Source organism: Cibotium barometz, chromosome 10, assembly GCF_041138505.1.
Source record: "Cibotium barometz isolate CiBa-2024 chromosome 10, ASM4113850v1, whole genome shotgun sequence".
Taxonomy (NCBI): Eukaryota; Viridiplantae; Streptophyta; class Polypodiopsida; order Cyatheales; family Cibotiaceae; genus Cibotium; species Cibotium barometz.
The window spans coordinates 26,741,180-26,759,465 of NC_141055.1; the positions used below are offsets into that span (position 1 = coordinate 26,741,180).

The 18,286-nt window shown below is 44.8% G+C and overlaps 1 protein-coding gene across 2 annotated transcripts in view; it reads left to right on the forward strand.

Annotated features, from left to right (window-relative positions):
- The first annotated feature begins 6,640 nt into the window (after window positions 1–6,640).
- LOC147634719 (FKBP-like peptidyl-prolyl cis-trans isomerase family protein) overlaps window positions 6,641–18,286 on the forward strand; it is a 53,187-nt gene continuing 41,541 nt past the window's right edge. Inside the window, exons 1-2 of one of the 2 annotated variants that reach the window (XM_086803878.1) lie at window positions 6,641–6,737; window positions 6,848–7,001. In XM_086803878.1, the coding sequence (XP_086660004.1) occupies window positions 6,857–7,001 (145 nt within the window). In that variant the 5' untranslated portion in view covers window positions 6,641–6,737; window positions 6,848–6,856. Of the gene's footprint in view, window positions 6,766–6,847; window positions 7,002–18,286 lie in introns of both variants that reach the window. The other variant, XM_086803877.1, reaches the window with a different exon arrangement.

The following is an 18,286-nucleotide window of genomic DNA, read 5'->3' on the forward strand; positions in this document are numbered from 1 at the left end:
CGCTTTCATACTTTCAGATGCCTTGTATGTGCCAGGGATAAAGAAGAATCTATTGTCTGTCTCTGCGCTTGCTAGACTTGGATTTGTAATCAAATTTGTGGATGACAGATGTACTGTTCATGATTTGACTTCTGGTGATACGATTATTGTATCTGGCACCTTGTTTCGTGGGCTGTATAGGCTCAATTCTTATGACAAGTGTGTGGAAGATTCAGCAAATGCAGTTTCTGATGAAAAGGCAGTTTCAGATGCAAAACTATGGCATGCTCGTTTTGGTCATCTGAACTTTGCTAGTTTGCTGCGTTTGCAGAAATTTGATATGGTTGCTTCATTGCCCCCTCTTGAGGCACCATTGAAACATGTTTGTGAAGGCTGTATTTTGGGCAAAATGCAGCGTTCTGCGTTTCCAAAGGATGGTTCTGTGCGGGCCACTCGCAAATTGCAGCTTGTACATAGTGATGTATGTGGGCCTATGCAAACTCCATCATTTGGTAAACACTTGTACTTCGTGACTTTCATTGATGATTACTCAAGGCATGCATGGGTATATCCACTGAAGGCAAAGTCCGAAGTGTTATTGTGCTTCAAACAGTTTTTTCTTATGGTTGAAAATGTATCCAATTGTACTGTGGGCACCCTCCGTACTGATCGAGGGGGGGAGTACATGTCTAAAGAGTTTGATGCATTTCTGGCTAGTCGTGGGATAAAACACCAATGTACAGTGCCGTATACCCCTCAGCAAAATGGTGTTGCTGAGAGGAAGAACAGGTCACTTATGGAGATGGCACGATGTATGGTCAAGAGCCAAGCTTTGCCACATGCATTTTGGCTTGAGGCTGTCATGTGTGCTGCATATGTACTCAACAGGTGTCCCACTAAGGCCTTGCAGTCTATTACTCCATACGAAGCTTGGCATGGCAGGAAGCCTTCTATTGGTCACTTGCGTGTCTTTGGTTGCTTGGCCTATGCTTTAGTGCCTGTGCAACAACGCAGAAAATTGGATGATAAGGCTGTTAAATGCATTTTTGTTGGTTACAGTGCTGAGAGCAAGGGTTACAGATTGTATCATCCGCAGTCAAAGCGTATCTTGATTAGTCGAGATGTTGTTTTTGTGGAAGATGCTGTGCAGCCCTTGTTATCATGTACCAAAGAGACAGGTGTGAGCTCACGGGATGTATTTGATACGTTGTTGCCTCTCTTTACAGGTGGGAATTCAAATGTAAGTCCTAATGAGGCAAATATTCAGCCTACGCAGATTTCAAATGACATCATAGATCAGCCTATTTCTGATGCAGATTTACAGGATGTAATTCATGAGGATAGGGCTGAAAATGAGCAGGCTAGAGGTATGCCTAAATGGCTGGTGCAAACCTTGCGTGATAGTAAGATTGATGCACCTATGACTAGTCGTACTCGTTCAGGTTTTCAGCATGCCTCTTATACATCAGATTGTTATGCTTTGGCTGTGTCTAGTATGTGTGAAGAGGAAGAACCTCTTTCATTTGATGAGGCACAAAATTCAGAAAATTGGTTGGCTGCAATGCAAAGTGAATATGATGCTATAATGAAGAATGGTACATGGTCTTTGTGTGATTTGCCTATTGGTAAAAAGGCCATTGGATGTAAGTGGGTTTTTAAGTTAAAACGAAAGCCAGATGGCAGTGTTGATCGCTATAAAGCTAGACTTGTTGCAAAGGGTTATGCTCAAGAAAAGGGCATTGATTTTGATGAGACCTTTGCTCCCACTTGTCGTATGACTACCATTCGTAGCATTTGTGCATTGGCAGCTCATAATGGTTGGAATGTACATCAGTTGGACATAAAGACTGCGTTCTTGAATGGAGATTTGCATGAGGAAGTGTATGTATCGCAGCCTCGTGGTTTTGTTCAAAGAGGGCAGGAAAACAAAGTGTGCAGGTTGAAAAAGGCTTTATATGGTTTAAAGCAAGCTCCACGAGCTTGGTATGAAAAGATACATGCATATTTGACTGCACATGGGTTTCAGAATAGTCCAACAGAAAGCACTTTGTATGTTAAATGTGTGGATGGTGTACATCTAATCATTGCTCTCTATGTCGATGACATGCTGCTCACAGGACCAAATGAGAGTCATATTGCTGATTTTAAGGCTGATTTGAATGCCTCTTTTGAGATGTCAGATTTGGGGCATTTGCATCATTATTTGGGAATACAATTTAAGCAGTGTGATGGAGGTATTGCTTTGTGTCAGACAAAGTATATTGAGACATTGTTGCGGAGATTTGGCCTTGAAGACTGCAAGCCTATTGCTACTCCAATGGAGACAGGTTTGAAGTTGAGTCTTCATGATGCTGGAGATCACTTTGATGTCTCACTCTATCAGACAGCTGTTGGTTGCCTCATTTATGTATGCATTACGAGGCCGGACATTCAGTTTGCAGTCTCACAGGTGAGCAGGTTTATGCATAGCCCAGGGTCTCAGCATTGGAAGGCAGTTAAGCGCATCTTTCGCTACTTGAGTGGCACCATACATCTTGGGTTGTTTTATCCCAAGGGGGGATCATTGCCGCCAGATTTACATGCTTTTTCAGACTCAGATTGGGCTGGTTGCTATGACACAAGAGTGTCCACAAGTGGTTTTTGTTTCATGCTCGGTAGCTCATGCATATCTTGGTTGAGCAAGAAGCAACCTACTGTGGCCACTTCTAGTTGTGAAGCTGAGTACAGGGCAGCTTTCACAGCTACGGTTGAGTGTGTGTGGCTCAGACGGCTTATGGCTGACTTGGGTGTTGGACAGGAGTCTACCACCTCTATCTTCACTGACAGTCAGAGCGCATTGGCAGTTGCGAGAAACCCAGTTTTTCATGCTCGCACAAAGCACATTGAGGTGCATTATCACTATGTCAGGGAGAGACTCTCAGCAGGAGAGATCAGCTTGGCCTATGTGCCAACACAGGACAACCTCGCCGATCTTTTCACAAAGGCGCTTCCTCGTGAGAAGTTCGAAGCTTTCCGCAAAGCTTTGGGCTTGCTCCCCTTTGTGGATTGATCTACTTCGGGCATGGCACTCCCCTATACATGAGTGCCAGCTCTCGTTCACACCATCACTCCCAGGGGGGATTTGTTGCCATATACATAGGCAGTGATGTGTGTGAACACACTTAGGACCGCCGGGGCACTTTTTCCCTCTTTAGGAGGTTTTTTCCCCCGGCTTGTATATACGCCCATCCTTCTAGGGCTATCTCATCTTTTGTACATTGACACAATCTAATACACTTTGTGTTGTGTGCATTCTTGCTTCTTCTTCTCCAAGCTTTGTGTGCTTTCCTGCAACCCTAATTCCAACAATGATGTACCCAAGGGATGGCAAGACCATATAAATGCCAACATCCCATGCACTTCATAAACATCATCAACTATTTCTCATTAATTCACTTTAAAGTGATGGGCGCACCCAACTTATTATTAAGTGTGGACACTCGAGGCCAAAGAGTGGCATGTATATAAGTGACTTTCACTAATGAGAAAGGGTCATTCTCTTGGGTCTAGTTTTTTGTCCTTGTGCTCTTGGTATCTTGTGCTTTAGCTCTCCACTCTCTTGCTCTCTCTCTTTAGTGGTTTAGTGTGTGTGTGATTTTACTAGCCTCTCATGTGCCTAGTGCGAGTGAGGAGTCATTGTGAGAGATATTGTGTGGAGTGTTGCTGACTTGGAGCTTCCTTGGACTAGATTGGAGTAAAGAGGACCAACTCTTCTCTTTGGGTGCTCTATGGCAACAATGGAGTAAAGGTTTTCATCCACTAGAAGTTGCCTCCACAAGGATGTTGCTCCATGGTTGGCGAGAGATTAAACCCCATGATAAAAGATAGGTAAGATTTATGTTTCTATGCATTGCTAGTGTGCTTGCGAGTATGAATCTTGGCTTTCCATTGGCACCATTATCGAGGATAGCTTTTGCCATTGTGGTTGATGCTAGCCACCACTTGAGAAGGGCTTCACTTTGTACCCTATTGTGAGAGATCTGTTGTTGATTAAGATGATTTGATTTTTAGATTAATGGTTAGCAAAGAAGTGGGTTTTCATGATTTAATTGCATTGAGTGTCTACATGGTTTGTTTGGTTACATTAAGATTAGCATTGCATTAGTTGTAGGGGATTCAGGATTGCATTGAGGCATATAGGCAATTGCATGGATTAGTAGCTCTCTGTAAACATTAGGCATTAAGAGCATTGCATAATAAACCTTGACCTTGAGTAGCTTTAGAATTAACTTAAACTTAGGTAGCCTTTACCTAGGATAGATTTGGGAGGGTGCTTGGGAGAGGAGGCTTAAAGAAAAGCTTTATGCAAAAGCTTATTAAGCGTTAAGCTTTTGGAGAGAGAGAGAGAGAGCTTGGGATTAACCAGTAGGTTAGAGAGAAGGAGATCAAGCAAATTGATTTTGTTAGGTAAGTGTAATATCTCTTCCTTAATCTTGTTGTTAATCAAGTTCGATGAATGGTAAATAATCTCGTGCTAAGCTTGTCTATTGAGTGGTGGAAAAGCACATGAAGGTCACATTTAATGATAAAAAGTTGTGTGCTTAAGTGGGCTACTAGTGTTGATTTTGATAAATTGCCTACTTAATTTTTGTTACACTAAGACTGCGTTACATGCTTGATTAAGCTGTGCTTAATTCAAGTCTATGTTAGGTGTGATGCACGTAGATCTGCTAATCACGCTCGCTTGCTTACTCACTAGCCCCTCTTGGCATGCTCTCATCCACACACTTTCCCACCCACACACTTGGCCATCTCACACATGGCACAACCCATGGAGCTTGCTCCTCACACATGGCCACATCTTAGCAAGAAGTGGTGCATCATCATCGTGATACCATGTTAACATTACAATAGCTAAGTTAGCATCGGGATAGCCACATCAGCATCATGATACCGTGTTAGCAAGAGGTGCCACATTAACATCACGATACCACGTTAACATTGCGATATAGCCAAGTCAGCATCATGATAGCTGTGTCAACATCATTGTTAGCCACGTTAATATCATGATAGCCATGTCAGGAAGAAGTGCCACGTCATGAGTCATGATGTTTGAGGCCTTAGAGGCAATGTGAGATCCTATTTGTTGAGTTTGAAGCATCTCAACTTGTTTTAGATGCTCTCTTCCAAATAGCTACTCACTTACATCATCTATAGACACTAGACTGAGACTAACTCACAAGGTTGGCACTTGAGTCCTCCAATGCATAGGAGGGATGTAGGAGATCATGATACTCTTGCACCACTAGATGGCTCACCTTGAGGTATATCTAGATGGATTGTTTCCCTAGTCTAGAGTCTCCCTTTTTGGATCTAACAAACTTAGCAAGAGATCAACTGCACAATCCGACTAGTTTTGACATGAGTTGGACTAGTCCAATCCCATTTAAGCTTCCTATAAGGCTTTTTTAGAGTATTTGAAAGTAATAAGGGACGATTATGTGAGAAACTCGTATATCTCTAAAGATATATGTCTTATGGCATGAGGATTGCTATCGGTCAAATGAGAGTATTGTCCCATTATCTTGAGCGGAGGGCATACCATGAGAAGCACGAGCATGCAAGGTATGCACTAATGAAGAGATAAGGCAAAGGAACACTACTTTTTACATGCTCAGTTTATTATGAGAAACGAGGATGATTGAGGGATTTGGCCCCCTTTTATGGGTGATGCACTACAAAGATAAAAGAAGTTTGGGTATGTATCGATAGAGCTATGTTGAGCATAGAGATGCCTTCATGCGACTACACTCAAAGAGGTAGGATGAGTTGGAATTCTATTACAAATTTATTTAGCTTTTTTATCAAGAGACCACGGCTAGAGAGAGATAACAAGTCACGGGGCAATTCATCAGATCTCTATATTGCACTAACCTTTGGCCTAGTGCTATTACCACTCACTAGAGCCATGATTTCACTAGAGAGCGAGCACTATTTCTCCATATGGAGCTAGCAGTTATTCCATGTGAGATTTGGATCCTTATCTTGTGAGCTCTAGAGCAAGGACATACTCCAATTACACAAAGATTCATTGACCCCATAGGTGGATATCATGGCTATCTACTCCAAGTACACAAAGATTCATTAACCCAATAGGTGGATATCATAGCTATCTACTCCAAGTACACAAAGATTCATCAACCCAATAGGTGGATATCATAGCTATCTACTCCAAGTACACAAAGATTCATCAACCCAATAGGTGGATAATCGTGGCTATCTACTCTACTTATGATGAGGATGACACATAATTCCCTTTTCCCTTTGAATAGATTTTTTGAGTAGATTATTGTCATTTGTACTTGTCGGGTTCGTGTAGTGTGCAAACCCTCTTTTTATTTCTCCTCTTGGTCTCATAGGCCCTTTGGGTCTTTCATAGATCTCTCTCTCTCTCTCTCTCTCTCTCTCTCTCTCTTTGTGCTTTTTTTCCATCCCTTTGTCTTCTTGATCACACACGATGCACATTACTCTTCATAAAAAATCATCTAAGTCTAGTCAAATTCTTCATAAAAAACATCTTGCTCTAATGCTAAATCCATAATATTTTTTCTCTCTTTCCTTGTCCATCGGTAAGCCAATGTGTATATACTTGTTGACCCCGGCTCGAAAAAAAAAACAAAAACAAAAAATGTATACACTTGTTTAAGCAAGCTTCTCTATTCTCTCTTTCTCTCACACGCACACATAATAACACACTTGGTGACACGAGGAGACGCTAGGTCTCGGCTCTCTTTGCTTAAACAGAAGGCCTGAATCAAGCTTGCCCGCCTGCGTCTCATTATTATTTTGGCTTGTCTCTAGACGAATTCTGATTATCCATTTCTTGCAGATTTTCAACATGGGAAAGGACTCCAAGGCGAAGGAGAGTGCAAAAGGCAAGGGAAAGCAAGCTAGTAGTAGCGCTGCCGATGAAGGAGCTTCCAAAGGAAAAGGCAAAGGGGGAAAGGCAGCTGATGGGCTTGGCACATGCACATATGTGAAAGGTAATCTTGCTGGGTACAATCTCCCTCGAGGAAGTTCTGTTGTTTACTAATGTCTAGCGCTTATCATTATACCTTCAAATTGTGCGAAGATCCATAACGCTGTGCTAAATATTTACAGGTTTGGGTAGTGTCCCCAGTTTTAATACCCAAAGCTTTTGTGAGGTAGTATGTGAAAAGTCTTGTATTCTGTGGGAAAGGGTATCCATATCCATATTGATGATTGATAGTCTTTATATGTTCTTATGTCTTTGCATTTTTGTGAAAGTAGAGCTACACCATTTGAATCCAGCTGAGTTTGGTAGGATACATGTATCGAGAGAGAGAGAGAGAGAGAGAGAGAGAGAGAGAGAGAGAGAGAGAGAGAGAAGAGGCCAAATTCCAATTGATTGGCTGGTTTGCCTATATCGATATTGAGCATATGACTCTTGGCAACACTTTAGAACGGGTATCAACCGGGATTTTCCTGTGAATTTAGAGCATGAAGGTATAGAGCTATGTGCAGCAGGCCTTGGGAAAGGGTTGACCTACTCCTGGGGCTGATCTACTTTAGAGCCATTGAACTGTAATGCAGTAACAGATGTAATCGATAGAAGGATGTTAGCTTGCTTTAGAGGGATTTTATTAATGGTGTTCTAGCTGAATATAGTCTTGATATAAGTGTTCTTCTAGGGATTATAGGATGTGAGTGCTTGTGTATCTTTATGGATACTTTTGGATTGAGATACCCGATAGTTCTATGATTCTTTGATAGGGAAGTATTTTTTGCTTTCCCATAGGTACGACAAATTACCCAATCATGATGTGGATAGGTAGAATGATGTGACTAGTGTCGACACTTAGCCTCCGTGATTTCAGGTTGTCAAATTCCGTGCGGGTTGGATTGAGGAGTTGTGGTGTTCCTCATGACCTTGATTTGGTTCTAATTTTGTCTTTTGTTCAACCAAGATACTCTTGTAGGAACAATGGCTTGGAGTTAAGCTGGTTCTTGTACGTACCCGATGCTAACCACAGGGTTAGTCGGCCTAACCTTGGGTTAGGGGATCGTGAAAATTAGTGCAATTGGTTGATAATATGGGCCAAGGTGTTAATTAGTCATGGCTAAATGGGTCAAAGCTATTTATAGTGGGATGAGTCTATTGAGATTTTACCTCGTGCTCTCGGATGACATAGGCACGTGTTAGGCTTGGGACATGTCCACTCCAAGCTTTAGCCCTTGTGCTTGGGGGGTAGTCTACCGATGTAGACCTACGGTTGGGTGGTGAGCTAGCGTGCACCTGTTAGAAGTCATCTCTTGTCTAGTTTTATACACGAGGGCCTTTGTTGTGGGTGTGCCCGCCCTTATGAGGTGTTTTATCATTTTTCCCCACTCTCCGCATTTTCCCCCTATTTTTCCCATTTTTTCTTTGGCTTGGGAGGCAGCCCTGTAGTGGCAGGGGGACCCCGAGCCTGGCCGACTGCACCTCATGAGTCGTGGGACTCTTCTGCTGCTGGCCGACCCATCTTGATGGTGGCCGATTGTGTTTATCCAGTCGTGAGGATCCTTGTGTCCAGTCGGCTGTCTACAGCAGGTCGACTGCGCATATGGGGGCATATAAATAGGCCCCCAGCCCCCTTGCCACTTGTGTACCAACACCGGGATTTTCTTGTGTATATAGAGCAGAGTTAACACGCCTATTTCTCTCTCTCTCTCGTGCTGTATTTTTTCTGCATGCGTTTTGCTCTTGTGTTCCCAGATCTGGTCATCATCTCCGCTGCGTATTCTGACATGGTATTAGAGCCCTAGGCTCTAGATAGGTCTTGGGATTTGTGTGAGCAAGAGGGGGCTGTTTTGTGGCTGATTGGTGGACTGTTTTGGACTATTCGGGAAGAGGAGAAGCAAGAGGACGGCGGGCTGATTTGCTGGACAGCCACTTGTAGGTATCAATTCTTCTTTGTTCCCACCCACCCACCCTTTTCAGAGTACATCCCCGCAATGGCAGATCTGTTAGAGATGGCCGACAGGCACGTGAAGATCCCGACACTCCCCACGTTCCCGGTGGACCGTCAGTTGGACGGGAGCAACTACGGCATATGGAAGGTTATGATGGAATCTGTTTTGGAGTCTTACGACCTCGTTGATTTCGTCATTGTTGGTGTTCCACGGCCGGAAGTTGAGGAAGGGGAGTTACCGTCAACCCGAAAGGACCGGGAGGCTCAGACACAGATGTGGGATCGTGTCAACGCCAGGCTCCGTTCGTTTATCTTTCTCAACTGCACACCGCAGGTAATCAACCATGTAAAGCATATGACGCTGGCCAGAGGTATATGGCAGCATTTGGCCTCTCTTTACAACAGGGTATCGCCCATGAAGAGGATTTCCTTGGAAGTACAGATGCGGGTTATGAACCCTGCAAAGTCAACGACCCATGCGGGAGCATATTAACAAGCTGCAGGCTCTTCAGTAGGAAGTTCTTCAGGCTGGGAAGGAGATATCGTCAGAGGACATGGCCATCACGTTTCTGTCACATTTGCCCTCTTCGTACTCAGCATTTTACTCGTCTTTGATTACCAGTGGCAAGCTCAGCACCATCACGTGGGAGGAGCTTGTGCCCATGGTCCTGGACCAGGAGGAACGATTCACGAACCGTCCTCAAGGTGGAGGTTCGGAGGCCTTAACTGGCCAACGGTCGAAAGGCCGAAACTCCGGCAAAGGGAAGGCTTCATCGGAGAAGTCTTTTGAGAAGAAGTCCGACGCTGACCGCGAGAAACTGAAGGCAGAGAGGACCTGTAATGATCGTGGTGAGAAAGGCCACTACTGGAGGCAGTGTCCCAAGCGGAAGACCGAGAAGGGTGAAGATTCCTCAGCAGCAATCATGAAGACTCCGGCTTTTGTGCACCTGGAGGTAGTGGACACCGATGTTTCATTTTCTTCAGGCAGGGAGGAGATTGGAGGACTTTCCCCAATGGATACTCGGGAGTGGATTCTCGATAGTGGTGCTTCCAGGCACATGACTCCTTCCCGTTCCGGTTTACAGGATCTCTGCAGGCTTTCTTGTCATATTCTTACTGGGTATACGTCCACTATCCTAGTTCACAGTGAGGGCAGGATGGAGATAGTTCCCGATGGCAGAGGGGGGAAGCATTCCTCCTAGGTGTTGTATGTTCTGGCACTTGGTTTTCATATATTGTCAGTGCATCAGGTTTGCAAGACTGGCGTACGGGTGGAGTTTGATGAGCATTTTGTTGCTCTCCGAGACAAAGCAACAGGCCAAGTGGTTTGGGAAGGCGGAGTGGAGAATGGAGTTTACAAGCTTTCAGCACTCTCTCTCCGAGGTCCTCAGGTTTGTGATGAGTGGCAGTCTGGTAATGGCCACTTAAGTGTGGATATGCTGCAGGTGCGGGCTTTCCGGGACCAGATGGAGGATAGCTTGCCAGTAGATGGCAGCAGTTGGCAGGAACTTTCCAGTACTGATGTTGGTGGTTCTTGTGTTTGTCAGTCAGAGGAAACTGAACAGGTCACTTATGCTCTGATGTCTCGTCGTGTTCGGGAAAAAGAACCTCTAGTAGATGAGGATGTTCTTTCCACGGGGACCTTTTGGAAAGCCAGGCAGGTGGCAAGTGATTACTTGCAGAAGGAGGTGGTTTCTCCAAGCTTTGTGGTTCCGGATTCAGAGGGGGTGGTTGACAGGTTTCAGAAGGCCTTGTGTGGTCTTCAACAGGTTTCCAGGACTTGTTTTTGCACCGTAACAGGTGTTGATCCTTGTGAGCAGTGTGATGCCTCTTTGACTCAGAAGCGGAATGGTTCATTGATCTGGTTGATGGACACTAGATTGGACGGGAGCTTCCTGATGAGGCAGTTGAGCTCATGGTTGCGGATTACTCTTTGGGAGGCAGGATTGCGTTTCCTGTGGTTTCTGCGGCATGCGAAGGATCATGGACTCTTGTACACAGGAGGGGGATTGTTGGATGGAGTCCGACTCCACGGTTGGAGTGACTCAGTTTGGGGAGAAGATCTGGACACAAGGGAATCTACTTCAGGCCCAGGAGCAGTTTTATGGAGCAGTAAGAGGCAGTCATCTTTTGCCTTGTTGAGGACAGAGGCAGAGTACCGGGCTGCTTGTGATGCTGCTTGTGAGGTGGTGAGGATGCAGAGGTTGCATTGCAGGTTTGGGCTTCCATTGGAGGAACCCATGGTCATCCAGAGGCATTTTGTTTGTGAATAGATCGTTGCTAATGACATCTTGCTAGAGTTCTGTTCGACGGAGGACAGTACGGTGGACCTCTTCACGAAGTCACTCTCTCAGGATTTGCTCAGGCGGCACCCTAGCTCCCAGTGGTTGGAGCCAGGAGCTGAGAGGGGGTGTTAGAAGTCATCTCCTGTCCAGTTTTATACACCAGGGCCTTTGTTGTGGGTGTGCCTGCCCTTATGAGGTGTTTTATCATTTTTTCCCACTCTCCGCATTTTTCCCCTATTTTTCCCATTTTTTCTTTGGCTTGGGAGGCAGCCCTGTAGTGGCAGGAGGACCCTGAGCCTGGCCGACTGCACCTCATGAGTCGTGGGACTCTTCTGCTGTGCTGGCCGACCCATCTTGATGCTGGCCGAGTGTGTTTATCCAGTCGTGAGGATCCTTGTGTCCAGTCGGCTGCCTACAGCAGGCCAACTGCTCATATGGGGGCATATAAATAGGCCCCCAGCCCCCTTGCCACTTGTGTACCAACACCGGGATTTTCTTGTGTATATAGAGTAGAGTTACATGCCTATTTCTCTCTCTCTCTTGTGCTGTATTTTTTCTGCATGCGTTTTGCTCTCGTGTTCCCAGATCTGGTCATCATCTCCGCTGCGTATTCTGACAGCACCGTCCTGTGTTCAGAAGATCTGCGGGCATTACACATAGGTCCTTTGGTCACATTAATATGTATGCGCGCACCTGTGCAGATGACAGTGTTCTGATTTTAGCCTATGCAGAGGGATTGTAGAGAAACTTGGATTCATTGCAAAGGTTTTGTGATGAGAGAGACTTTCTTTGATTACTCTATTAAGTTCTTGTCTTGTTAACGCATGGGGTTGTCCAAGGTATTAAAGTGGTGGCAAAGAATCTATAGAAAGATCATTTTTGTTATTTTTGGCATTGTTCAGGCATACCAACAATTGTCAACCCCTTGTGATGCAAGATGTGTGCATGCGGATTGGGCTAGCCTTGGGAGTCGTTTTCTTTTCTGGTGGTTTCAATCTCATGTATTCTATGTATGCAAGTAACTAGTCGAAATGAGGTATCTATGTGGGGAGGGTGGACTGCAAACTCTGCCAAATTGTTGTGATGTAGAATGGAGGGTTTTCTGATTATGTGTTGTGAGAGCATTATGATTGGTAGTCTCTCTATCAACTTGTAATATGAGCATAAACCAAGGAAATTGTGAACAATGGCTTCGATCTTTGTAGGATCCATTCGCACGCTATCACTATGTGTCCAAGATAGTGAATCTCCGAGAGGAAGAATTCACTCTTTTTGCCATTAATCATGAGCTCATGTTTTCTCGGTTCATTAAAGAAGCTTTTCTTATTCTTTGAAAACACCAAAATGTCATCGAAAAAACACTTGTAAATGCTCTATGATTTCTGAAAATTCGATTCATCATTCGCTTAAAGGTAGCTAGAGTATTTGTAAATACTCATAGAGACCAAAGATGCGTGAAATTTTACCTTGTGTACTTCCTGAGGCATCACTCTTACTTGATGGTAACCACTCTTGAGATCAATGCGACTAAAATATGATGAACCATCCTATTTGTCCAATCCTTGGAATCGAAAAACTGATTCTGAATGGTTGTCTTTTCAAGTGCTCTGTAATCCATGCACATGCGAAATGAACCATCATTCTTCATACGAAATGAACCATCATTCTTCATACTTCTAGACAAGAAGAACGGGTGAACAAAATGATGAAGAGCTGGTCGCACTAAACCATCCTTTTAAGAGTTCACCAACTTGCTTCATAATCTCCTCTTGTTGGGGCAAGCACTCATAGGATATGCTGGCCTATTAGGATTACTTGGCACCAAATCAATACTATTATCCTTTGGTAGTGGGGAGGCATTTCACTCAGCAATGCCTCTATAAAGCAATCTTTATATTCATATAGGAAACTTAGCCTATCACGAGTAAGAGAATCTACATGCACATTGCTATGTTCCACATCATCATGTACAAGAACCAAGTATGGAGAAACACTCTTTTTCATCGCTTTATTGATTTTTACATGAGATACAACAGGGATAGTTGTAACATGCGGAAGCTTATAGACAAGACTATACTTTGATAATGAATATTCAGCACCTTGGTTCTTGACGATTGCACAATGTAGTGGAGATAAGAGTGCAAGAGAGAGGGGGAGAGAGAGAGAGAGGAACAATAAAGACAAGGTACACCCGATTGGGTCCCAAATACCCTCTGAAGGGTCCCCACCAAGGATTGGTGTATTTGCTTTATTGAATGATGAAAAAGTGGAGATCTTCCTTGGTGTAATCCTGCAGCTTGAAGATGACCCGATTCTTGATCTTCAAGTTCACTGTTGTGTTAGGCTCCCTTTGTTGTCTTGGCTGTTGGAGTTTTTCAGCACTTCGTGAATAATACCTTTGGCTAACCCATGCATATATACTCTTCCGTATGTTGGTTGATGGGCTAAAAGAGGCTATAGGCCCATGACTTGTTTTCATACCCATAAAAGGGAGCTTTTCCCATGATGGTCACCGCCTTGAATCTGATGTTGGCTGCCTTGCTGCCTGGCTGCCCAGAGGCTGGCCGATTGCTGTGCAGGCCCCTTCTAAGGGCTGGTGGACTGGTTGTGAAGCTCCTTTGGCTGGCTGCCCTGCTGCCCAAGCTTGGTAGGGCTGGCCGACAGCTAGTCCATGCCCCTATGGACTGGCCGACTGGGTCTATGTCCTATAAAGGCTGGCCACTATATGTTATGTGGCTTTATGGGCCAAAGCCATGGCCCATGGGCTGCCCCACATGGCCCAAGTGTTGGTTACCACCCTACACTCTATGCAAATCTACATGCATCTACATGCTTTCTCAGGTGCCTTGCATCTGGCTACAAGCCTATCAATGCTTGGAACACGTGTCATCATTTCTCAGGTGACTCACAGTACGGATTGGCACTGCTTCATGTGCAGGACTTACACACCTAACCAAGACCATGTACGGGGCTTATACACTTGACCCTAGACGCTTAGAGTGGAATCTTGGTTGACTCATCCCAGACTGGGGTCCCTTGGTCTTGAAACTTCATGAGCAATTGTCTTTCTTTTCGGTTGGAGCCGTGCTTGAAACGATGCAAGATGATCTGTTCTAGAACCATAACTTAAGCGTCGTCCACTATGTCTGGTTCTTGTTCATCGTGGACATCGGAGAGAGGAGGTCTGATATAAGGCTTTGACCAACTCGCATGGAACACATCATGCATGGTCCGACTGGGAGGTAGCTTTAGCTTAATAGAAACATTTTTGGTCTTATTTAGAATGGGAAAGGGTGTGAAGCTCCGACATGATAACTTTGGGCATCGCTTGCTGACCTGTTTCAACCTTTGCTTGATTATCGTGAGATATACTAAATCTCCTTTTGAGAAGATCACATCTATTCTATCCTTTTAAAAGCCCATTTTGTGTTTAGATCATTTTAGCTTTTAGTTGTTATTTATCATTGGTTCTAGTCTTGCTAATCATTGCTTTAATAGGGAAGTTATTATTTTGCTAGTCTTGTTGTAAGTGCTAGCCTTCATCATGGCTAAGTCTGCCCTTCATCTTCGGAGAAGTGATAGAAACTTTGCTCGTTGGTCTCTGAATAAAAATTGTGTCCTCTTGGTTAGGACAAAATTTTTATAGGTAAACGTGCACCTACTCTTGGACACTGATGACATGAGTAGGGATGTCGTAGTACCTAGTCCATGCTATGCATGATGGACTTGATGATCTTATACTTCATGATTGGACAATCTTTGAGGTAAAGTTCATACTTTTTGTATTCTTGTCTTTGCTTGTTTTGTTTTAGTGAATTAGTCATTTAAAGTTTGTTTTGTCGTTGCTAATTAGTCATTCAAAATTTGTTTAGCTTGTTTGTTAGAAATTCTTTTGATGTGGTTCAATAAAGAATTTGTGTGTGTATGTGGGTGTGTGTGATTTAGTTATGTATTTGTCTAGTTCATAGTTGTCACGGTGCGAAAATACGATACATGGTATGATATGAAATTTTGTGATACCTTACGATAAAATACGATTAAAAAAAAAAAAAAAAGAACACTTACAAACATAGACATTTTCAACTTGGAAGGATAGAATCTAGAGAAGTTGTTTCAAACCAAAATTTCATTAAAAACAAGTTTGAAGTGAAACAAAAGTACATAAGCCATAGAGGCTATGATGTGTGCTAGGCACGAGAAAAAAGTGAGTGCAAAAAGAGGGTCCAGGGCCCAAGGATAGACTAGAGAAAGGCATCACTATCAGAGCTCTTGTTGAAATCATCCTCATAAGAAGAGGACACATGGGTGGCCTCATTGGAGTCACCATCGCTAAGGAGGTTGCCTTCATCATCGAACTCAAGCTCTCTATGCTCATGTGAGAAGCCAAAGGGAGCATCCTCATGTGCAACAGCAGGTGTGGAGCTACTTGAACCACGTCGCACATAGGTATGCACAATGTCCCTCGAAGCGCGACGAATCGTGCATCAACGGCTTCCTACTTGCACTCCTCTGCCACTACCTCCATGCCCATGACGAGTGCGAGTAGGTCGTCGATCAAACGACTGGAGCTCTCAATAGATCTCTGCATAGAGCCTCTCCTTCTCCTCATCTTGCTCTTTGTTAACACTCTCAAGAGTGCCCCCTCTGAGCTTGAATGCATCCACATTCACCTACATTGTACAATGATCAAGTGACAAGCAATGTATTAGAATTTAGTTTCAATAAACATTGAAGTTTGAAATTTGAATGCTTATAACTTATACCTGTCTCGCAGATTCCATCTTTTGCATCGCACGCAAGTTAGTGCAGCAATATACTAGCCGCCCTAACTGTTGCGTGCTCAAGCGATTGCGTAACTTTGTGTGAACATACTACTACAAGCAAGGTAGGACCAAAACGTACGTACGGATCCAATCCGTACCGTACATCCGTACAATACGGGGATCCGTACATACGGATCGATCCGTACGTGAATTTTTTTTTAAATTTTTTTGTGGGGTTTTCGTTGTTCACCTGTGATAAACGTTTTTTTTTTGGGGGTTTCGCATTTTTTTGGGTTTCGCCGATAGCGTTGGACTCCGTACTGCCGCCAGCAATAGCACCTGGACTCCGTACAGCCGCCGCCAGCGCACACCTTCCGGTACAATCTCTCCGTCTCTCTCTCTCTCCCCCCCCCCCGCTACTGTTGCCACCGCCTTTCCTTTGCTAAACCGGTACAATCTCTCTCTCTCTCTCTCTCTCTCTCTCTCTCTCTCTCCCCCCCCCCCCGCTACTGTTGCCACCGCCTTCCCTTTGCTTCGCCATCTCCTGTGTTGTTGGGCTGTCGGTGCCCTTTACCCACCCACCCTTGCTCAGGCCCCCAAGGCAGCAACATAACTCTCTCTCTCTCTCTCAGATTGTGGAGTATACAGATGCATATACATATCTTGGGGTAGTATTCAGTGGGCCAGTGTTTTCGATGAGGAGAGCAGCAGAGACTAGATTGACTAGAGCACATGCAGCCCTGGGTGGTTTGGAGAGGATGTGTTCGCAGGTTCAGTTTCAGGAACCTCGAACGAAACTCTGGCTTTTTGACACTCTAGTGACATCAGCTATGCTTTATGGAGTGCAGATATGGGGACCTTCAGTGGGCCATCACAGCGCAGGCGGGTGGAGAGGTATGGAGAGGCCTTTGGTATCTATGATTGCTAGGCTTATTAGAGCCAAGGCTGTGGTACCTCATGAGATTATTCGAGCAGAGCTGGCGGCTGCCCCTCTGGTGATTGAGGCTCTTACGAGATCAGTCTCCTACATACATGGCTTGTGGGATCTCCCCCGAGACAGATATGCACGCCTCGCCCTGGAGTCCTCCCGACAGTTGGCTTTACAGGGAGACACGGCTTGTTGGTATGGACAGATGACATCTTGGTTCCAGGCACATGGTTTTAGCATGGACAGATTGCCTCCCTTCCAGTATTCTCTAGAGGCACCCTCTCTCACTCTTACACGGACAGAGATTACCAGACTCATCCGTCAGGATTTAGTTCAGCTGGACATTAGGAGGACATGGATACAGCCGACTGAGGAGCTGGGCACGAAGATGGCTTTCTACAGAGAGCATTTTCTTCAGCTCACAGCAGATGGTTTTGTGATCAGACCCAGTTACATGGATGTACACTTGTCTCATGCAGTACGATGTGCTATTGGTCAGATTCGCACATCCTCACACCAGCTTGAGATTGAGATTGGCCGATATAGAGGTATACCAGCTGAGGCCAGGATATGCCGAGTATGCCATGGGGAGCCAGAGACAGAGCTGCATTATATATGCCATTGTACTGCATACTATGAGATACGTGGTCGTTTCCACTGTTTATTCAGAGAGGGTTTTGGACCACTTTCCAGAGTCATGGGGTACCAGGACCAGAGGTGTTTGGGATTGTTCTTGCTTGAGTTGCGGAGACATAGAGATAGCCTGCTTAGGCGCACAGAGAGCCAGACTCAGAGGCACATTACAGACTTCTTTAGACCGACCATCACTGCGCCAGATGGACCACAGCAGCAGCAGGACATGGATACCGCCCACACCAGGGGTACACTGATTGATCGTGCGATTGAGCTTGGGTGGTCCAGACGCCCACGACTACGGAGGAGGGCATCCCAGCATAGACGGAGGTTGCAGCGGCAGATTCGGATTATTCTTGCGAGGCATGCGAGACACCCAGTCAGGGTGCTGACCACAGAGGATATTGAGGAGATCCGCCAGTGTCCGATGCGGCACATATTATGAGATGGAGGTACCTCCATAGTGTACCTTCCAGTTCCAGTTTCATTTTCTAGGTGCCAGTAGTATCATCTTTATTTTTCATTTTTTGGGTTTTTTTATCCAGACATTGTATCAGATCCACCATGATGTAACTTTTGGTCTCATAGGTCATTATGGCCTTTTGAAGACGTTAATATAACATTTCATTTCATTTCATTTCTCTCTCTCTCTCTCTCTCTCTCTCTCTCTCTCTCTCTCTCTCTCAGCCTTAGGCCACCATCTGTGGACCATGCACTTAGCTCTCAGCCCCTCTCTCACTCTCACTC